General features: G+C 28.4%; 1 protein-coding gene across 1 annotated transcript in view; it reads right to left on the reverse strand.

The window, feature by feature from the left end:
- The window catches only part of LOC129911225 (gamma-aminobutyric acid receptor subunit beta-like), a 39,503-nt gene that overhangs the window by 9,416 nt on the left and 5,886 nt on the right, over positions 1-24,201 (reverse strand). Inside the window, exons 2-4 of the mRNA XM_055988951.1 lie at positions 6,371-6,528; positions 4,731-4,834; positions 4,589-4,656 (exon numbers count right to left, since the gene is read on the reverse strand). Coding sequence (XP_055844926.1) covers positions 4,589-4,656; positions 4,731-4,834; positions 6,371-6,435 — 237 coding nt within the window. The 5' untranslated portion in view covers positions 6,436-6,528. The remainder of the gene's footprint in view (positions 1-4,588; positions 4,657-4,730; positions 4,835-6,370; positions 6,529-24,201) is intronic.

Below are 24,201 nucleotides of genomic sequence, written 5' to 3' on the forward strand. Positions count from 1 at the left end.
AGTTTAAAGTGAAATGAAGCAGGTGATTCGGAGGAGATTCTGTGCCAAGGACGAAAACATTAACTCCTCTGGTTGTGTATAGTCCTTTTCCTTCCTTCCGCTGACTCCTCCTCGTCGGAGAATACCCTTATCGTTAACTACATGTAAGTTCTCACTCTCTCTGTCTCTCTCTCTGGAGAGTGTTAAGTGTGTCGTGTGGTTTCGATAAGAGCTCGGAGGATATTTATATTTCTTCATTATTTTTTTTTTTCTTCTACTCATTTTGATGGAACTCTTCATTTATAGACGGTCGACCTAATTTTTTTTTTTAACATTTGAAATCATTTAGACATTTTTCATGCAAGGCATTTTGGTTGTTGTGGTGGTAATGGTGGTGATGATAGTAAGAGGAGTAGAATTCTGAATAAATTTCTTCGTTTAGTTTCAATTTGATTTGAATTTATTTATGCAAGTTTATGGCATATAATTTGTAGAAAATTATTTAAATTTAGAAAAAAAAAGAGAGAAAAAAGTGCTATTAATGTTTTGATATTTTGCCTTAAAGAGAATGATGGCCTTGACTTTTTACCTCTTATTCTAGATATAAAAATATAAAGACAGCAAAACGAACCCTTATACAAAGATCAAACTGGAACACCTCATTTTAAAATTCAGCTTAAATTTATAAATCTCATAGAGATCATAAGATTTTCAAAGGCTATATTTAAAAGCTTCAGTAAAAGAAGTAGAAATTAAAATTAATTGATCAATAATTGAGCGGTCAGTAATTAAAAATACTTAGACCCGTGATATCCCTTTTCTAAGGTTAGATTATTTTTGTTTTTTGTTTACAAATAAAATTGAATGCCACGTTTGGGCCAGATTCCATTTGAAAGTTAAGGAAATATTCAATAAAGGTCACCTCGTCATCTATTTTGATTTTTCAGTAAAAAAAAAAAAGTTACACATACGCCACAGTGACCATCAAAACTAAATCAAAAAGAAAAATAATACAAACTTAACGACTGGACCACACGACTTTATCTTTGGAACTTTAACTTTTGGTTATGTTATTGTATATATAAAAAAAAAACTGGCAAAACCAAACCGATTCTGGGGACTGCTTACTACATCAACTACATCAGCGATGGAATGTAGCTTAATATATATACAAATACATTGTCTTGTCTGGTTATATCGTTGAACTTATTAAGTATGCTCAAATTTGATTTGAAATATTTGAACACTACTAAAACTACTGCTAGGTATTTATTGGACTAAAATATTTAGATTGAGTCACTTAAGTCGAATGAAGAAAAAAATCAACTTTTTGAAAAAGACAAAAAAGTTGACCAAAAAGATTTATTGAAAGAGATTCAAGGCCAATAATGTCGGCCAATTCAGAAACTGACATACTAGGAACGGAATGACCAATTAATTGTGGTATGAAATCAGGGTTGCTAAAATATCAATTAAAAAATATGCATTTGAAAATAAAATAAAATGCACGACTGGGTCGCACGAACTTGCTCTTGGAGTTGAAGTTGCTTAAATTTTTTTGAATATAGAAATTTGGAAAAAAAAAATAAAATGCGTTTTATAAAAAAAAATAAAATAAAATCTGAAATTAAATTGCTCTCCAAAACAAGTATGCAGTTTTGATAAATATATTAACGTGCATTTTTAGAAAAAAATTTTCAAAATCCGTTTTTTAAAAAAACAATTTTTTATAAATAATTTTTTGGAAAAAAGTTTTAAAATAAAATTGTAGTGCCATTTTGTAGAAATCACTAATCAACATCTTAAATCAAAATTTCAAAAAAATTCAATGTCCCGTTTTCGACAATTTGATTTAAAAAAAAAAAAAATTCAAAATTTTTTTTTTGGAAATTTTATTTTTGGTTTATATTTAAATTATATAAATGCTTCTTCACAAAAAGTTTCGTTGAAATCGAATGAGAAGTTTCGGAGATTTTCGAATTTGGAAAAAAAAAAACCGTTCTATAGCAGGTACCGTTAATAATGATTTTCAAACATTTTTTTTTCATTGAAAAAGAGACTTTAACTTAAAACTAACATTTGAATTTTTTAAACAAAATCGTTAGAGCCGTTTTCGAGATATTTCAATTTTACTAAAATCGGTATATGACAAGTACCGTTATTTTTGGTCCAAAAAAATTAATTCCAAAAACCCCTCTGGAGAGTCACCAAATAACGCTACATACCAAGTTTGACATTAATCGGTCCATTCGTTAAGGCTGTATCTCCTTATACAGACAGACAGACAGACTGACAGACAGAGACGGACTTTCCGGACCCACTTTTTTGGCATTGTCTACCATCGTAATGTCATGGAAAAATGTTATCTCAACTTTTTTTTTGTACGAATGCATAACTTGATATATACATAGTAGGGGAAGGGTGCGAACAGTGAGACGGTGCAAACAGTGAGACAATCCATTTTTCTCTTTTCTGAAAATAAGCACAGTAACGCTAGTTTGGGTCAAAACGTTTATTTCCCCGTCTGCGTCTTTTAATTTTGTCCCGACTAAATTAAAGCTGTCCATTTTCCCACGCCGTAAAATATCACATAAAATCAGGTGAAAGTAGTTTTTGGAGTGTTATAAAAAGAGTGTATAACACAAAAAAATCTGGTTAGTGGACAGAACTTTTTTTACATATGTATGTATTATATTTATATGTTCTTTCATAAAAAATATCATTGAATTAGAATTCCTTCTCGTTTTTTGTAATTTTATATTTTTCCGAAAAATGACAAAAAGTAAACAGTGAGACATTATTAAAAAGCAAACAGTGAGACATAGGTTTTTTAAAAAGCAAACAGTGAGACATATAGATTTTTAAAAAATCTATTATTTTAGCATGACTTCAAAATGATTTCGTATTGTTTTTTCTTTCGTTTTTTTTTTGGCTTTTTGTTATTTTTTTTTTTTTTTGAATAAATGGCTTAAAGTAACATAAATTAATTAAGTATATACTTGTCAATTACCTAATTATTTGACGTTTTCGTTAATTTTTTTTTCACCTAAGAATGTCTCACTGATCGCACCCCTTTCAAACAGTGAGACGTTTTGATGTTGAGACATTTTAGTCCAATGTGATGCCCTCATTCATTCTTTAACTATACGTTTTTTTGCAACATTAAGATAAAATATGTCTTAAACTCACTTCAAAGTTTCGTTAAGCTATCTTGAAAACATTCTAAGATATACCAATTTAAAAAAAGGGTGTCTCACTGTCCGCACCTCTCCTCTACCTATATCGCAAGTAAAAAAAAATTATTGCAAATGAAAAAAAAATGTATCTATTTATTGTAACAGAAAAATAATTGCATTGAAAATAAAAAAAAAAATTAAAAAAAAAAAAAAATCTTGTTGCACACATTATGTTGAATTTTTTTTTTTTTCAATGCAGAAAAAATGTTTTTTTTTATGCAAGATATATGTATTTGCAAAATATTTTAAGTAGCAATAAAATTATTTTTTTAATGCAAAATTTTTTTCACTTGCAATAAATATTTTTTTAATTTATTTTTTTTTTATTCGAGACAAGATAAAGGGCAAACGAGGAAATGTTCTCTATCTTTTTTTCAAAATTGTGACCATATAAAAAAAAAACTTTTACCAAAAAAAAAAAAATGGGAATTTCGGTCCCTTTTTCGATAAAAAAAATTAAAAATATGATATTTGACTAGCTTTTTGTACCAATCCTGTAACTAGACATTATTATCTTTAAATTATGAGAGTAACACTGGACTCAAAAGGGTTAACTCAGAGATTAACACAACGGAAATAGGTTATGCAAACAACTATCACAACCATTAGCGGTGAGCTTACATCTAGCGAAACAATGCGAAAACTTTTGCAGGCTACTTTTAAGACAATTATTTCCATCCAAATCCACCATGTACCTACAGGCCCCGGATTTCTAGATGGATTAGACTTTTATGTTTGTTGAATGCAAACGTATTAGGAGAATTCCTTTAACAACACAAATTTTATTACTTTTGGGAGAATAGAAGAAGCCAACTAAAGATATCAGGAGGACCTGATAAAATCTGCAACTTTGTTCTAAAAAAGACTACCCTAATTTATTATGATCATTCTGGCGATACTCCTTCACAACTGATATTTTGCCACCAATAATGGAAACATTGCAAACATTGTCGCACATTGTCTCCTTTGCAAACTCATAAGAAAGATTGGATAGATTTCTACTCCCCAAAATGAAATTGACAGATATCTCCTCCAATTTGGTACAATTAGTCTCCAAATCTATTAAAATACCCAAATCCAATGATATGAATACATTATCAGCAACCCACGACCTCAAGACCTGGCTTAATAAATACGAATGATGAAGAGTTAATCTAAATCACCGAACTTGGCTGACCTCTTTTTTGTCTAAAGCATAAGTTCAGAGACCTACCCTTTTCTTTTTAAACTAAAAACTTCTAGAGGAATAATTTTATAAAGTAATCCTTTCTAAAATAACCTAGTGCCTTCTTCAAAAATTTGTCTGTACTATATAGCAAACCAGAAATCCTTTTTTCTTTTACATTTTAATATTTTTTTTTGGTAATACTCACCATATTCACTTCAGAAATTGCATCAAAACTGGCTATGGTCAGATCCATTCCCACATGAAGTGGGTCTCCTTAAAATAAATTAATTTATACAAAAGAAAACATCCTCGTTAAGTTAAATACAAGTATTTCCTTTGTGACTCACCACCAAAATTTGGTCGCAACCTTATGTCATAACCTTCTAGAATTTTTGATATAGTTTGTGTAACATTTTCCAAACGACCGGCTGGCATTTCTTTTCTCTTGCATCTAAAATTGTGCAAAAATAAAATAGAATATTTTTTTTTTATTGAAAGGAACCTTCACTTGCACACACAAAAAAACAAAAAAAAAAAAATTAAAGAAATTTTTTAAAAGTTTAAAAGTTTACTCCTTCGAACGATGAAAGTTCAGTGAATCTTGGTATAAAAAAGCTAAAATATTTTATTAAGGTATTTTCTATGGAATTTATGTGCTAAGAAGAATACTTTTCTCCTTGAGGAATTTATGTTTTTTTCTATATACTAGTATGTATATTTTGAAATGCATTCTGGAGCATCGTATCTATATAGGGTAAAAGCGGGTGAGATGGCATACCTTTTTTGTTTTTGTCATATTTTTCAAAGTAAACCACATTTCATATTTCTAACAATGCAAAAATGTTCTATATTCAATATCCAACGTATTATTTGTTTTACAGAATTTTATATTTTAAATTCGTATTTTTAATTTAATATAGAAAAAAAGTTTAAAAAAAACCATCTCCCCCTATAGGGTGGGTGAAATGGCGCACGAGTTTGTTTTAGGTTTCTATTGCCAAATTCATTGCACAAATGGTTGAACGATGTAAAGGAGTCAAGCACCAATGCATGCCATATAATAGATTTCAACTGGTCGTCTTTTTTATAATATTTGAACTTGGCTGAATTACTTAAAAAATATTTTGAGGGTGATATGGCACATGCTAACACTATACTCAATTAAAAAATTCTTGTACGGAATACGCCATTTCACCCGCAAAAAATTGCGCCATCTCACCTTTTTTCGCATAATTCCTATATGTAAGCACCCATAAAAAGCAGATAGAAATAGAGCTCAGATTTCACACGCAATGCATAACTTATACTCTCTTGTATGTATTGGCGTATCAAGGGCATCTAAAGTCCCAACGATTCACAAAATATCGGAACAAAAAAAAAGAGCGAAAAAAAATTCGAAAAAAATCATCACATGATTTGCTTTGAAATTTTTTTTTATTTTTTCTATCACAGACAAAGAAACGAATACTGGCTACTTCGATTTAAAATATTTAAAGAAAGCTAAAAATATTTTTCATACATTTTTAGAGCAATAAATGTAAAGGATATTTCAAGTGCGCCATCTCTCCCACCGCGCCATCTCACCCGCTTTTACCCTAACCTAAAAGATTTATATACATTTAGGACTTCGGTTTTAGAATAAGGATAGAGTCTTTTAAACTAAACTTATCAAGAATTTTCCTCACAACAAAAAAGTTTTAATGAATGGAAACTTCAAAAGATATAAAGGTGTTTTTTGATATTCATTCACCTTTAAAGCACCTTTCACTTACTTTATTCTTAATTAAAATATTATAAGTTACTGTATCCTTTTTTGAACCGATATCAAGAAACTATCTTGCACATTTCAAAACAAAAGAAAATTTTAAGCGAAAATATTATTTTAATTAGATTATAATCTTGTACGATAAAAAGCCTACAAGAACTAATTAGTAGGTATAGATTAAAACAAAACAAAATCTTAAAGTAACTACATGCTCGTACTCACCTTACGAGTGGTGTGAACATCATGATTACAGTGCATGCAAAGAACAGGCCCAGAACTCTTAACATGTTGCAATGGCGATGTCGTCCTTCGTGAATTGTTAGTCATGGAAATTGTGTTGTTGTTTATTGTTGTACCACAAACAAATCATTTCAGTTTATCTAAAATGAGTTAAAAAAAAAAAAGATGAGGTTATAAATATTGTAATATTAATAATGTAAATCTTATTAAAATTAATTTTAGTCACAAAAATATTTTTAATTCACCCGCAATTTTTACAGATAAAGAATTTAATTTTAGGTTCTATAAATGATCGAAAAACTGATATTACTGACATACATTTTTTTTTTTTTTTTTTTTTACCGACCCAATTGTTTTGAAGATACATAATTTTTGTAAAGAAGCGTTTGAGAAGCCGAAGTACTGAAATTTTGCAAAACTTTAAGAAAAACAATACCAGCCGTATTTATTAGATTTGCTTAAATTGGTTCTCAACGGTTGTTTAGTTAAGCTTGCTTAAATATTTAATTCCCCTTTAAGCAACGTTGCTTAGATTTGTATTTATAATCGAATTTCCACAGATGATTAACTAATCGATAGTTGTGTCAAAAAATGAAGGGAAATTGACTAATCTAGTACAAAATACTATTACATTTAAGAAACATCACGTGGTTTTTGACAGCTTGTATGTATTTTTGTAAACAAAAATTCTTAAGCTTGACTGCAAAAAAAAAAAAAACACATTTGGTCGTTGAGGATGATTTTGCTTTCGTCGGGTTCCTTAATAAAATGCATACAGCAAAGTCAGAGAGCATTGATTTTTTTAATTTATATTAACTATTTTAATTTTTTTAACATTCTTTAATTTTAATTTAAAATTCAAGCTCCTTTTAGGGAATAATTTCATTTCAAACCAAAATGACGCCTTCACCCCACACCCTAGATAAATTATTACCATGATACTGAGCTCACGATTTTAGTAATAATTCATATGTGGTCAAATCAATCTTAAAATGGCTCTAAACAAGCTCTAAACGCGGTGAATGGCGTTTAAATTAAGCAATCGTTAAGCAACGTTGCTCAAATGTGTTCATTTTTTATAAATACACATTTTGTACTTAAAAGCTATTTAGAGGTTGTTTCTATTATTTTAGCATGACTTCAATATGATTTCGTAGTGTTTTTTCTTTCGTTTTTTTTTGGCTTTTTGTTATTTTTTTTTTTTTTTGAAAAAATGGGTTAAAGTAACATAAAGTAATTAATTATATACGTGTCAATTACCTAATTATTTGACGTTTTCGTTAATTTTTTTTTCACCTAAGAATGTCTCACTGATCGCACCCCTTTCAAACAGTGAGACGTTTTGACGTTGAGACATTTTAGTCCAATTTGATGCTCTCATTCATTCTTTCACTACAAGTTTTTTTTGCAACATTAAGATAAAATATGTCTTAAACTGACTTCAAAGTTTCGTTAAGCTATCTTGAAAACATTCTAAGATATACCAATTTAAGAAAAGGGTGTCTCACTGTCCGCACCTCTCCCCTACATTTTAAAATATGGCTGTACATTTTTAAATGAAACAAAAAAAAAATTAATTTATTGAAAAGGTATAAATGAATTTTTTTTAACTATGGCAAGATCAAAAATGACGCAAACTAAAATTTAAAATTGAAGCTTGTTGCAAAATTAAAAAAAAAAAAAAAAAATAAAAGCTCGAAGCTGAACCCGATTTGTCTATGTTGATGTATTAATAAGAAGTAAATTCTTCAAATTAATAGTTCAATAATTTGTATAATTTTTGTGAATTTTAACTTTGCCATCTCGTATCTTGTCCATCCAAACAAGAACATCACAAAACACTTATTTAAATCCAAAGATATGTATGTGTCAATCTATTTTAACATCTGAATAGAATGAAATAATTTCACAACCAAATAATGTGTGGTATCTACAAATTCCTTTAAAGATGGGTATGGGTAAAAATATAGCCTAACAGGGGCCAATAATTTACATAAAATTCATGCCTTCTATTAAAAAATATTTCTATCAAAGGGATGAGAAATGAAAAGCACTACCTACTAGAATGTTTAACTTTTTATAGCATTCACACAAAATAAAAATTAATATAATTTTTTACATTAATTTTATGAGAAATGTAAAAAAGTATAAGAGTTTGAATATTTTTCATCTCCGTTTGATTTCTTATATGTTAACGCATTTTTGGATTGTTAATTGTAGGAGCCGTTGAAAAAAAAAAAATAGTTTATTGAATGTAATCAAATTTTCCAAAATGTTTTCAAAAAATTGGCAAGTTTTTCGGAAGAAATTACTAACCCATTATTAAAACACATTAATACGAAATTACAGCAAAATTCTCTAATCCGTATTTAAATAATTTACATAAAATTTTTTTTTACAATTTTTTAAAAATAAGACTGATATTTTTGAAAATGTTCTTAAATTTAAAACTAGGTTACTAAATTACTTTCATTCAAATTTTTTTTGCTAAAATCGATTAAACGACGCACGTCCCGACCGACGTGAGAAATCAAAACAGATACCGTTAATAATAGCCGAGTAACGTGTTTTATTTCCATCGTGATCCAAATATGATGATCCTGAACTTTGCAGACAATTTGTCTGCTGAGGTTTGGACAGCCACCAAAGTCGCAAAACTAGTCTGATTTTGAAAAATTAAACGGCATTCGCTTCGTTAAATAAAAATCTAGGGGCGATATTTTTTAGTTTTTTTTTATTTGTCTTAACAAAAAAGTTATGGCCAAAAAACGCAAAACCCACCAAAAAATTAATTTCAAAATTTTTGGACTTTCGTCACCACTGTAATAATGGACACATTTCTAAAAACTAAACGCCATTCGCTTCGTTAAATAAAAATCTAGGGGCGATATTTTTTAGTTTTTTTTTTATTTGTCTTAACAAAAAAGTTATGGCCAAAAAACGCAAAACCCACCAAAAAATTAATTTAAAAATTTTTGGACTTTCGTCACCACTGTAATAATGGACACATTTCTAAAAACTAAACGCCATTCGCTTCGTTAAATAAAAATCTAGGGGCGATATTTTTTAGTTTTTTTTTATTTGTCTTAACAAAAAAGTTATGGCCAAAAAACGCAAAACCCACCAAAAAATGAATTTAAAAATTTTTGGACTTTCGTTTTTTGGTGGGTTTTGCGTTTTTTGGCCATAACTTTTTTGTTAAGACAAATAAAAAAAAACTAAAAAATATCGCCCCTAGATTTTTATTTAACGAAGCGAATGGCGTTTATTTTATGAAAATGGGTCCACTATTACAGTGGTGACGAAAGTCCAAAAATTTTTAAATTAATTTTTTGGTGGGTTTTGCGTTTTTTGGCCATAACTTTTTTGTTAAGACAAATAAAAAAAAAACTAAAAAATATCGCCCCTAGATTTTTATTTAACGAAGCGAATGGCGTTTAGTTTTTAGAAATGTGTCCATTATTACAGTGGTGACGAAAGTCCAAAAATTTTGAAATTAATTTTTTGGTGGGTTTTGCGTTTTTTGGCCATAACTTTTTTGTTAAGACAAATAAAAAAAAAACTAAAAAATATCGCCCCTAGATTTTTATTTAACGAAGCGAATGGCGTTTAGTTTTTAGAAATGTGTCCATTATTACAGTGGTGACGAAAGTCCAAAAATTTTGAAATTAATTTTTTGGTGGGTTTTGCGTTTTTTGGCCATAACTTTTTTGTTAAGACAAATAAAAAAAAACTAAAAAATATCGCCCCTAGATTTTTATTTAACGAAGCGAATGCCGTTTAATTTTTCAAAATCAGACCAGTTTTGCGACTTTGGTGGCTGTCCAAACCTCAGCAGACAAATTGTCTGCAAAGTTCAGGATCATAAATTTTTTTTACTTGCGTTACAAAAAAAAGTTATTTTTGTTATTGTACCGCAAATAAATACAATAATCTGATCTGGATGACGGGGGAAAATAAAACTCAGCTAATGATTCAAATATATTTTTGAATCAAAGCGTAGGACCTTACTTGCCAAAGTCAACAGATTTTTTTTGGAGAAAAAAGAGCTTTTTTCATTTTGGTCATATAGCAGGTACTGTTAATTTTTGTCATACAAATTTAATCTCAATTTTTTTCTAGGAAATCATTATAAACGGTACCTCCCAAAAAACCTATTTTAGCTTTATGTAATGAAATCTTAGAACTAAATTTTGACCCACTTCCATTTATCGTATCTAACTAAAACTTTGTACATATATGTATGTATATTTCGGATGACAACACAATATTTTGGTGGTCCGGACCCTGGGAAAATCTAGATCGCTTTTTGATCTAACCATTTCCAATAAGTCATTTAAACTGTTTTATAGTTTTTAGTGCGTGATAAAAGCGTATTTTTAGTTTTCCAAACTATATATTTTTTTTTATATACAAGAGTATTATTTATATATCTTTAATTTCAAATTCAAAATTAAAAATAAAAACAAAAATTTTGGAAAAATTTTAAAATAAATTTTTGGAAGACTTTTTGGAATTTTTTTTGCACTACCTATATTTAAAGCAATCAAGTTTCGTACTTTTTTTTTGGAGTTTGAAATCCGTTAAAGAATATATTTGTTTCTCTTTAATGTCGTTTTCGATTGGAATCACTCAAGGATTCACTCATACTGAAATCCAATAAAACAGTTTGAATTGCTTCCACTCAATTCTATTTTTTTTGTGTTTGTTTTTCTGTGAAATTTAAAATGTCAAATATGGCATAAGACTTGAAAAATAATTAACATGTGAAGAAAATAGTACCTAATATTCAACAAATTAATCGGGAATTCGTTTTGCAAAATATTTTAAAAGCTTAATTTATTTGTTTGAAAATATATAAACAAATTAATTTCAGAAAACGAAAAAAATTTGAATGAAAAATAATAAAAAACAATGATTGAGTGTATCTTTGACATGTGAGTATTCATGTATTAGTGCTTCTCGATTTGATTCTGATTTGAAATCAAGAAGAGAATTTCTCTTCTGAGAAGCGTTCTGGCTCTCATTTTTATGCCAATAAAACGGTTTCAGAAGTCTTCTGAATGATTCCGGACGCTTCCGGAGAGCCAATCGAAAACGACATAATTTTTATTGTTATTTTTTAATTTTTTATTTTTTTTTTTTCTATATTAAATATTTTAAACTGTAAGCAAATTGAACTCTAAGAGCAAATTCGTGGGAACCAGTCGTAGGTAGGTATATTTTATTTGCAACTGCTTTCGTTCTTTTGAAATAAAATAGTTTTGCGTTATTTCTTAATGAGGATCTAAATTCTAATGCACGCTTATTAATTGTGTATGTAAATGGCGCACTCGGTGCAAAACGTAGCAAACCTATTGAAGTTCTGTCAGGCGTTATTGAGAAGCTTTAAATAAGTGAGTTAGGAAAGAAATATTTTATTATAGCCGAAAATTGAAACAATATAAACATGAATTTGATCAATAAATCGTCAGCTACACTGAGGGAAAAGCCACCATAAAACAACGTAAAATCAATGAAAACCACATTGGTTTAACTATTATTCGGAATGATTTTGCGTTGAAGATGAACATATTAAAATCTACGTGGAAAAAAGGTTAATTTTTGATGGTTTCGTATCTTAAAGTCACATAAATCAAAGTAGTTCATCTTTGAAACAACGACGTTACAAATTCAATTTATTTTTTCCCTCAGTGTATGCATTGAATCGTCATAATATATTACTACCCATGAAACGTGACCTATGTATGTAAAATTTATGGTTTCTCGGATAGTTTTTGTGTCTGACTCGGTTTCTATTCCATTAATATCATAAAATTTTAGGGTAGCAGTTAATCATAATTATTTTTAATCGAAGAATAAAAAAGTATAAAGTTCGCTGCTCAGCTCTTTTGTTTCAAAGAGACCAATCTGTTTCAAGATCTTACCAACGTAAAAATACAGTTAACTGAACAAAAAAAATTGCAGTCTCATTCATTTTGAAATGACCTAGTGAAATTGCCAAATTTCAAGTAAATAGAAAGAACCGGGGCCGAGTTCCATTCGGGACTGTGACCACCGCACCTAAAGTAAGTACGAAAATTTTAGTATGACAGAATCCAAACTTATTGAAAATTTCCAGATAGTCAGATTTAAAAGAGATAAAAGATAAAGCCATGGTTTCCAAATTTTTGGGGCATAACTGAAACGTGTTAAAAATGTATTATTTTACTGTATTCTAAGTTGCAAAGTCTTTAACGTTACCCTTTTTAAAAATATCGTTGGGATTTGCAAGTTACTGGGGGGCCACCTCCATTAAATATCTAAGCCAATGATAGTCACAACGACCCGTTTTAAAGATATAAATAGAACATCATTCTACATAATATTTGACCATGAATCACATTATTTTGAGACAGGTCGATATCAAATATTAAAACGAAGAATGTGTCATAAAATTCATCAATAAAAAATAGATGTTACGTAATTTGATTCATAAATAATAACAATTCAACTTCAAAATGTTCAAAGCGTTTGTGATTTCAATTTGTTTCAATTTCAATTTCTTTTATTTTTGTTTTGAAAATTTTACCATTAAATCCATTTTGATTGACTCAATCTTGACGCTCTCTAAAATATTTACTCTAAGACTAAAAAAAGTCTTACTGCAATAAAATATGTGTATAAGCTTCGAATAGAAATCAAATCAAATTGAATAAAGTCATCTGGCAGACATTCAATAATAAAAATCAGAATCACCTAACAATTGGTACTTGTCCTTGTCCCACATTTGTATATATCAATCACACACTAATTCAAACAAAGCAAAAAAAAAAACAACAAGAAAAACTAAAAGAAACAACACAATGAAGCCGCCACTCAGCCCATTTGTTATTGAATCCAAGTGCCACCACCCCTTATTACATTAAGAACTAGAAGAAATATTAAAAAAAAAAAAAAGAAAATCTCTTCCATTCCATTACATTTTTTGTTAAAATACAATTGGAGAAAATCTTTTTTTTTTTTTTTGTTGTCCTAGATTTATGAAAAAATGGCGATGCATATTATTGTTTCTTACTGCTATTTTTCTGCTGCTGTTGCTGATGCTAAGGCAACTCCTACTTAAACCACGCACAATTTTAAAAGCATTCACCACAGCAACCAACAACCCTCAGGGACATTTCTGTGATAAGCTTTTAAGACCAATGATATAGTGAGTCCTTAAAGTCGTTGATATTTATTTATGTTTGATGTGAAACAAACAAACCCACGACGAGCACAATTTTATACACAAAACAATGGGAAAATGCAAGAAAAAGAAAAATAAGCAAAAAAATAGAAATAAAATCCATAGAAAGGACAACGTGTATTGTTGCGGTCAACCATGATAGGAGATAGCTTTTTTATGTGATGCTATGCTTTAGCACTTTGTTGTTAGGGTTTCAATATTATACTTAACCATGAAAAGAGGCAAAGGGGACGCAAACTATGAATATGGGATTATTTCCTCTACTAACAAAAACAGGAGAGAAGGAAAAAAAAAACTCAAATGGTAGTGAAAATAATGTTCATTTACTTCGGTGAAAAAAAAAATTTAGTGAAAAAAAAATAATAAAAAATAAAATACTCGCTCGGGAAGTCACTTAGGATAATTACAGCAGCGAACATTAAAAGTGTGGGACTCATGAAAAAATTATCCACTTGATGGAAGGACTTTTTATTATTTTTTTGTTCCGTTGGAAAGTTTAAATAGTGATTTTTTTTTGTTATTTAATTTTTTTTTTGTTGGAGTGGCAAGTGTTGAATAAATTCATATAAGATCACGAGTGTTAAAATTATTATGTAAATTGTTATAATTGTAAGTTCAAGTATTGCTTTTGTTGTTTGGTTAACCTACTATGTATTCAAATTGTTAGGAAATTATTTAAAAATTGATCCGACACACATAAGAAAAACATAGTTTCACAAAAAAAAAGTTTTTTTTTGTTTTTTTCTTTTGGATATACGAGTATACAATAATATTTTATTGAAATTAAAGGTAAAAAGGATACATTAGTTTTTAAAGATTTTTTGTTTGTTTGAATAGAACCCAATGATTAAGAAACAGATGACGTGGGGATTCAAAACAAGAACTAAAATTAGACGATTAACGAAATTGGTCAACGCGTTGACCTTCTAAATTAACTGAACCAACATCCTCACTCTGTCAACGCACTGTCAACTTCAAAACTATGTGCCAACCCGAGTGTTCATCGTACCTGTCATTGCAGTATTTTTCGTTGACTATCACAAGAGATAACATTTTTGAAACAGATTTTCACACCAAAGAGTTCATATTTTCTTTTTCACTCCCTTTTTATTTGAAATTTCAAACCCTGTTTCTTAAGCCCGTGTGACCAAAATGACTTACAAGAGGGCAGATATTTTACCAATTGACAATTTTCTACACTTTTTGAATAGGGGTGACCCGAAAACAGTAAAAAATCGGTTTATTGGATTTTCTAAATTTAGAACGTTTTTCAAACCAAGTTTGATTAGATATTGATTTTATAGAACATAATGTATTAATACGTTAAACAGTTTTCGATAGATTCGATAAAAAGCATTTTTCTCTGATCTTTACAAGGAACTTAACCATCAAGGAGCCGAATACATGCTTTGAATTTTTTGTTTTGTACCCTGAACTGCTGACTATAGTGATTATATTTATAGCACACATCATTCAAAAGATCCAATGGTAATACAAAATAATTTAGGTATGGTTGGATTAATTTGATATTATAAAATAATATTACTCATACGCCATAGTGATCATCTTTTAAAGCCATATGTTTGTTTTGCTTATTGTATTTTAGTGGACAAAATATTGATTTTTTTTTGTTGAATATTTGGTTTTAATATTGATTAATAACACTGATCAACAACTTTTTCCACAAGAACCAATATATTTTTCAGAAGGTTTTTTAGGTGCTGAACTCGAATCCGAAATCAGTAAAAATTTTATTGACTTCTGTTGTTTTGAACTATTATTCAAACCTTCCGAAATGTTTGTTTTGGTTCTTGTTGCAAACAAAATTTAAGTTTGCTGACTAGTGTAATTAATACAAAATGGCATGCATAACAACTTTATTTATTTTTTTTTTGTCAAAAAATTATTTGGAATTTTTGATTTCTATAAAAATACATCCTAATTAAAGAAATCAAATTGCAATTTGTTTTTAACTTAAATACATTTAGGATGCTGTTTTTATTTTTCATTAATAGGGTAGGGTTGCCTATTTTCGGCCGTCTCCAGTTTCCGGCCACCTTTCGGGAAATCGTTATAACTAGGGATTTCATAGGGTTTATTCCAAAATTGTGCTGTTATGCTGTTCCCACTTAGAGATGATTTAAGAAAACTCTTACTTTAGTATGTCTTTACTCATATAAATGTAAATTTCTCCATTACTACTAATAATAGAAACTTCGTTTTTTTGTAACTGCATGTTAAAAAATGTTAACATGATTTTATATGTTGTTCAGATATTAATTTATAAAGCTGTTATTTTTTCCTATCCACTATAATTTTTAACTTTGAGGCCAATTTTTTAAAGAAATGTGTGATAAACATAGTGTTTTATTAATTTATTCTGGATAAAAAGCATAGCTGTAGAAAAATATTTTCTTAGAATAAAGCTCAGAATCACCCCTTCAATTATCCCGTAACACCCTGTATATTAGGTGTGTTTTTTTTGTTTATCTATGATCATTAACATTAGTTGCGTCGTTCTTGTGTTATAAGCGTTTGAAGGTAGCTATATTGAATTTTTTTTTCGATTTTTATTTTTTTCTAATTTTTCGAAAAAACTTTGTTAATTTTATATATATATTTATTCAACAATCTTATCAGGATCCATTTAAGACTTTTATCTGAAAAATTCATTGCGTATATCTCGAAATATTAACATTTCAATACAACCATGTCAAACAAATTTTTGATTTAATTTTTTCTATGAGAGCTTTTTTCAAACCTCATTTTCTTTTTTTTTTTGTTAATATTTTCAGATATTTTTGTATGAACACAACAATTAAACTACCTTGGCACTACTATTTTTATCGAGAGAAAGTAAAATCGGGATAATTATCTGGATTTTTCAAAAATCTATGCAAATAAAGTTTTTGTTGTTTTTAACACGTAAATTGTTTTGATTTCAAATATCTCGATGTCGTTTTTTTTGCACAAAATCTATATATATATAAACAAAAAAAACACACCTTTTGTTTAAAATATTAAAAAAAAAATAAAATTAAAAGCAACTAAGAATTTTCATTATTCTTAAAATTATATCTATAAAATATATCTTTCATATCTTCTGTGTTTGGAAATAGAGAAAGAAAGCAAAAATCTTAAAAATGCAATTTAAAATTTTTCAACCATATCAATTTATATTTTTATTGATCAATTTTAATATTTATTATTTAATTTCTATTTATGAAACATTTTATTCATAAGTGTTACCAATATTCTATTGATATTTTTTTTCAAAGTTGAAATCAACAAATTTTGCCGTCGCCTCTTCAGAATGTTTAATAATAATTCAACGATTAATACTATTCCTGCAAGTAACAATCCCCTAAATAAAACACTCCAAGCAAAATGCAATGTTTCCAAATTAATCGAAACAAGTCCTGATTGATGATAAATCCTCTGTGGTTTTTCCATATGAAATCCAGCCATAATAGATTGCTTGTAAGCATCGTCATCCCACTTCTGAATAAATCCACCTTCTTTCATATGCATTATTAAAAGATCAAGAATTTCAATAAATGGTGAATGCAAATCCAACAAAAATCCATGTTCGAAAATAATATTAGAAAAAGAAATTGAACGAAATAATGATTGTTGTCCAAGATGTTTTTGCAATCCAATAAGAAATTTTGTTCTATCTTCACCAGCACTATATGCAACACTTGTGTTTTTAAGAGAATTAATTTCCTTAGAATAAACAGGATATTTAACTGGTATAACAATTTCCTTCATCCCTGGAGGACAAACGTTCATTTTTTGTACATATTTCCAACTATCTTCATGCATTATAATTGGTATATTTCGTTCTATAAGATCATCAATGGAATGAATCTCTTTAATTTTAATAAAAACCGTTAGAAATGACGTAACAAAAATTATATATAAATTTTCAAAAATAAAAGTAAATAAAAATACTTGAATTTGTATTCGGAAAGGTGTAGTTGATGGTCCTTCAGAAGGCATCGATAAAAATGCCAGAAATATTTCACTGAAACTATTCCAAAGATCAGCTTTTAAGTTGGAAAATTTCTTAATAAAGTAATCAATCAAAGCTATGTAAATTCCAGTTAGAGCTAAAAGAATCCAGACTATTGTGGAAAATGGACGCTCAAAGTACTCATTCGGATTTATATGACCAGTTTTTGGTACAATTAACGTCCATCTCATTTGTTTCAACTGTGCAAGGTAAAGTCCTTTTGTCTTAAATAAAACATTCATACTGATATCGATTTGATTGTTCAAAGTAGCATTCATAACTTCCGGTAAAATAAATTTCCTCGAATTACTGGGATAAATTTCTTGAAAACGTGCATTGTGTCGACGAAGAAAAGCTAAAAACATTTGAGCTGCATATCCTCCGAGTTGTGAAATTCCTTTAGAATCAATGTATCGAAAAGTCCTTGGTATATCCTTTAGAATTGTTGTACGAAAAACAAAACCATTTAAGTCCTTCAAACCGTTTGGCAATGATTCTTCTGCTGAAAGCCTTTGCATTTTATTATCAGCAAAAGGTAGAAATGCATACGAAACATTTTCATTAGTTGTTCCAAAAATTCTAGTAAATTTCCAACTATCGAAAAAGTTAAAATATTTTTGTAAACAATCAAAACTGATTCCATAAATTATGACAAATTTTCGATTTTCCATTGTTTCAATCAATTTTTGCAACATGCCAAATTGCTGATTATAATGCTGACTCTGACCATGAACCACAACAAGTGCACTCTTCAAAGAAACTTTTTTGAAGTAGTCATTTAATGATGAAAATATGAGAATTGCCGTTTTAGAGGTCGTTTTTAAATTTTTAATCAAGGAATTCTCTTGCATTCCAATAAAACACATTGTCTTCGAATTAGTTTCTTTGTGAATTTTAACAATGAGTTCATTAAGATCTATTGTATTGCTGCTATGCACTGCAACAATTAACAGAAAAAACACTAAGAAATTTTGAGGAAACATTTTGAATATTGTTTTCTGTTTTTTATGGTTAAACACGGATAAGGTTGAGATTTGTAATAAATATGATGGAGTTTATGCAATGGCTTTATTTGCATAAATAAATTGAAAAATACGGGCTGGACTGGACATGCAAAGCAGATTATTAGTTATTATTGGCTTATCTAAATGGAAAGTTATATGTGTAATTAAAGAAAATGCGTGTTGATTAACTATAGTACAATTATTAGGTATGGTATTTTAAATGAAACATTGCATAAATAAACGAGTATGACCTTCTCGATAACATTTGTTGTTAACGGGTTAGCTGGTTTGGGGGAATAGTTTTAAAGCAATAATACCTATATAATTGAAAATAACACGTTGGAAGTTTTATACAATATTATATATATTTCTATTTCATTTAACAACTCAAAGTGCAGTTAAACGTGCAAAACCAATCTAATTTTCAAAACAACTTTTGGATTTCTTTAATTGTTTTTTTAAATTGACATTCCGTAATGCAGTTTCTAGACTTACCAGGACAAACCTATAAGTTAATTTTTTTTTCTAGCCAATCAAACCAATGCACAGTGGTACCGGTTTCTAAGAAGGGCGGCCATAGGGGATTATGGTTAGGATAGCAACAAAATATACTTGAATATGTGTGAGAATATATTTTTTCAGCAATAAAAAATGAATTAATTTAATAACAATTGTTTTATAAAGAAATCTTGTATATATTTAATAACAAAATGTAAAAAGAGGCCTTGAATCTACATACAAACAAATGATAAGTTATTTTTTAAAATTATTTATTTGGTTTTTTTTTCAATTTCAGTCATAATTTTTATGTTACATTTCAGATTAAAAGCTTGCTTAATATCATATATTTTTATAAAAATATGTGCAAAAACTTAAGGAAAACATAAAAACTTAAAAAAAAAATTTTTTTTTTGAAAAAGTTTTAAATATGAGAAATATGGGTAAAATTGAAACAATGAGTGTGAAAGAGTCAGTCGTAGCCCGTCGCACTTATTCGCAGACAGATTCAATTGTTTAAGAAACTACACGTGCTAGAGAAAATTTATGTATATGAATCATGTATTTATATTGATGACAACATAGTTAAAAGTTTCGGTAAAGTGAGAAGAAAAACAATAGTATGGAATTTGAACCTGTCCTTTTCTAGTCTGTTTTTTATTGAAAATTTTAAATAAAATAGAATTGTAAACTCTTTAAATAAAGTACATACCTTCAACTTTAAGTTCCATAACAAAAAAAAACTTTAAAAATAATTTTAACCGAAAAATACACTTAAAAGTTTAAGTTGATTTGGGACCAAAAATAAAGCATTGAAATCAGACTTTTTTCGACAACTTTTCATGGTCGGTATGAAAAGTTCCGTTATTTTCTCAAAATGTCTGTTATGCTATCTTAAAGAATAGGCTTTTTATAACAAATATAACGAAAAATGACGTCATTATATTGACATCGATATTTCGGCCTATGGCCTACTACGGAACCACTGTGCAATGACCTAAATATATAATTGTATTATTTATTTGGTGACAATTTTTAATTTGCATGTGAAAATAAATGATTATATAAAGAAAAATGGTTCAAAAAGACCAAAAAACAGTAGATTTTGAAAGTCCATATTTTATCCAATTTTAGACGTATTCAATTTTTGTGACCATTGTGTTAAAAGATAAAGTATCTTCTTTACATGTTCAATATCTATAAATGCTCAAATGATAAAAATAGACTATTTAGTAAAAAACATCAAAAATTTCGTTTTTTTTCTCCTTTCTTAAGTGTTTTGCAATATTTCAATTTGAATGTTTTTTTTAAAAGGATACACATCGATAGGAAATTTAATTAGCTACAAAATGTTACTTGGTAAAAATTTTTAAATTTGGCCCGCTTTTCAAGTTATAGACAAAAACTCAAAAAGTAACAAAAAAAACTCAAAAATATTAACCGTTACAAAAATGGTCATAGCTTTAAAATGTATCCATAGATTTTAAAGAAAATTATCTTTTTATCTTTGCCAGAAAGTGTACTATAGGTACATGAAAAATTTAAAACTATGAGGATTTTTTCTTTCAGTTATAAAGTTTTTTTTGCAGAAATTTCCTTTAACAACTGTTTTAATACATTACACTTAAACATCTGGAGTTACCCAGAAAAGTTGTTCTGGTGTTTGTTGCTTATTTACTCAGGTTTCAGTCGCCGGCTTTTTTGTTCCGATTAGTAGTTTATTACTAAAGATATAGCCCAAATACTAAGTAAGGCTGGAAAAAACAACGACAAAAAACTTTGAAAAATCATATCTCGAAAACGTATCCATCGTAATTTTTTACAAAGTGATTTCCAAGTCCAAGTTCGTAAGAAAAAAAATAGTGGGATTGAGTGTCCATTTTGGCTGTAAACCAGTGTAATTAAAAGGTCAGGTAACTAACTGAGCAGATTTTTGGTTGTGGGTTTTCGAAAAGCAACAAAAAACTCGAAACAGAAACTGTATGGTTACTAGTTACGTTTTTTTGCATTCTTTTATAAATAAAATGTACGACTGAGTCACAAGTACTTGCTCTTATGGTTAAAGTTAAAATTGCTTAGAATGCTAACTGGTTGAACACAATGGTGTAGCTGTGGCTGTAGCTTGTGTAACTGTTAAAACTTTAATGAGGGAAACATATAAAAATTGGGGTAAAAAGTTGAGAATTCTTCAACTTGCGCTACAAGCTACAGCCACAGCTACACCATTCTATTCAGGGGGTAAATCTTTTTATAAATTTCGTCAAAGAATAATTTCAATTTTAAAAGAAATGTAAGAAAAATATAAAAAGTTTATTTTAAAATTATGAAAACACCGTTTAAAATGGTTTTAATCTAAATGAAGTATGCCATTTGATTTCTTATAGAACAAAGAATGTTTGTAATTTTTGTTTTGAAAATAGTTGGACCCGTTTTTTTAAAAATAATTTTCTGTACAAATTTTCGAAAACTTTCCAAAAAAAAAAAAAATTTAAATGCCATTTTGATGAAATTTATTAATTATTTTTGCACATATCCACCAAAATTTCAAGTAAATTTATTGATCCATTTTGAAATTTTTTTTTAAATATTTTTTAAAAATACAAAATTGAATTTTTTTAAATTTTTTTCTTAGTTTTTTTCATTAGGGCTACTAAAATGTTTTTGCATAAAAGTTTTCGTTAAATCAAGAAAACGGTTTCATGGCAGATATTAATAACGGTTCAAAAAATATTTTTTCTATATTAAAAGTAGGACCTTATACGCAATAGCAATTACCTTTTTCATTTTGGTCATATAAGAAGTACCGTTAATTTTTATCTTACAAATAAAATTTCAATTTCGTCCCTAGGGAATCTTATGAAATGTTATTTGAATTGAACAGCATCAAGCCCCAATATGACGTTTTTGTCATGAACGGGTTTAAAAGTACTTCAAACACATAACCAGCCCAACAACGCTACTTTTTGAATTTAATGCAAAAAACTAAACTTGTTCCTAGGCAAGAATTAAACAGTTCCTGCCTTTCTTCATAACCATCAAAGAGCAATAGATTCTTTCCTTATCAAAGCATTTTATTTTTTATATACTAGGTGCGATTTTATATTTTTAGAAAATTTACCTTTGAAATTCAAACAACAATAAAGTGCCGACAACCTTTTGTAGGGTTCGGAGGAGAAACTGCATAAGCCTACTTAAAATGATATGAAGAATAATACAAATACCTACATAGCAGGTTCATAAAAAAAAAAAAATATTAACAGTTTGGATTTTGTATTGCATTGTTATTTGAAGTCTGAATCATAAAATATGAAAGAGGAAATATCGATCGTAAATTTATGATTTCATTATTGAACTCGAAACAACAATTATACATTTATGACAAAGATGATAGAAAATCCAAAAAATGTGTCTTGCACTTTAACATCTCTATCTGTCTTAACTAAATGACTTTGGCAAAGGATCTTCTGCCGTACTTGGAATTGCCTTCTTTTACTTAAACAAAATATGTTTAACTATTGCAATAATTTCTTCTTATTACATTAGTTTAACACAGATGATTTTTATGTGTGTGTTTTCTTATAGCCCGTTTCGACTAGGGGAATGAGATAGTTTCCCATACAAATTTTAATTTCGAAATGAAATTGGATCAATAAAGGCCGTAGTAGAAGTTAAAACATTTCAGAAGCTAACATTTCAGTTTGTTTTTTTTTTTTCTCATTTTTAACTTTCTCTTATTATATTTCAATAATTTCTGTAGGTACAAAATATATAAACAAAATTTTCAAAAACAAATTTTGGATTTAAAAGAAATTTTGGTTTTTGGTGTTGATTAAAATTTCTACCAAATGGCATATACAAATTCTATTAAAAATATTTTTTTTTGTTAAAAAATTAAAACGACACCAAAGTTTTCTAATTTTTTTTTCTTAAAACGTATGTATCTTAATAAAAGAATAAATGTTGCAGTTTTTGTGCTCTTATAAGAATGTAATTTTCCTGATTTGTTTTTTCTTTTAAACGCCGAAGTAAGTCAAAGAATCACAACACAAAATTTTAAGTAACTTTCATTATTGTTAATTTGTCACTTGTTCAGAAATATGTTTTTATTCACTAAACATTTGAAAATTGAAGCGATACCTAAGTGAAATTAACTACATCCAGTTAAAAATCGATTCACATAGATACATCAGACCTTTTGATATTCTTCTCATGTAGATTTAAAATTTCCGGTAAAAAAAGGCAATATGGATCCTAAACGAAGAATCTAGAAACAATGGTGGTTTCATTGTGGATCTACTATATGAGGGGGTTTCGGTATAATACTTATCGAAAAAATTTTAAAAACTCTGAAACGCCCACCTAAGTCATAGAGATTGATTTTAATTTAATATTTAAATTAATAAAAATAAACAATAAAACTAGTGCAATATAATGTTTGTGTATGTATTTTATGTGCCCATTTTGTTCTTTAATTTTTCGATTTTCAATGAAAATGCAATACACAATGCAACTTTTGCGCTGTTATGTTTTTTTTCGCTGTGGCCTAGATACCCAAGACACGCTTAATTCACTGTCGAAAAGCTCTGACCCTATAATGCTCAATTCACTTCGCAAAAATAGAGCTATTTAAAGAACGCAATACCGAAGAAGAAGAACAGAATAACCATTATAACTCGAGAACGAATTCGAAAACGACTAAACTGAATTAAACGAATATTTGGTATACGGAGGCGCTTAAGAAGCCTCTACATCTACTATTGATAAAATAAATTCAAAAAATAATTATTTTTTTTTACTTAAATTCAATTTGATTTTGAAAAATAAATTTTTTGAAATCAGGAAGGTCTATACCTAATAATTATTTGTTTTTGAAATTTTGGTTATACAGGGTGACCCATAGTCACCACCCCAAATGATAAAGATGGATTCCTGAGGTCATTTTAAGTCGAAAAACTTAAGTGGCAATTTTCTCGTTTTCGTCCCGTTTTCGAGTTATGACGGTTTTTATCATTTTTGATCTCTTTTCCTTTAACTATCCTAATCTTTGCTTACTACGTCTGATTCGAAA

The sequence above is a fragment of the Episyrphus balteatus genome, chromosome 2 (genome assembly GCF_945859705.1).
Source record: "Episyrphus balteatus chromosome 2, idEpiBalt1.1, whole genome shotgun sequence".
Classification (NCBI taxonomy): domain Eukaryota; kingdom Metazoa; phylum Arthropoda; class Insecta; order Diptera; family Syrphidae; genus Episyrphus; species Episyrphus balteatus.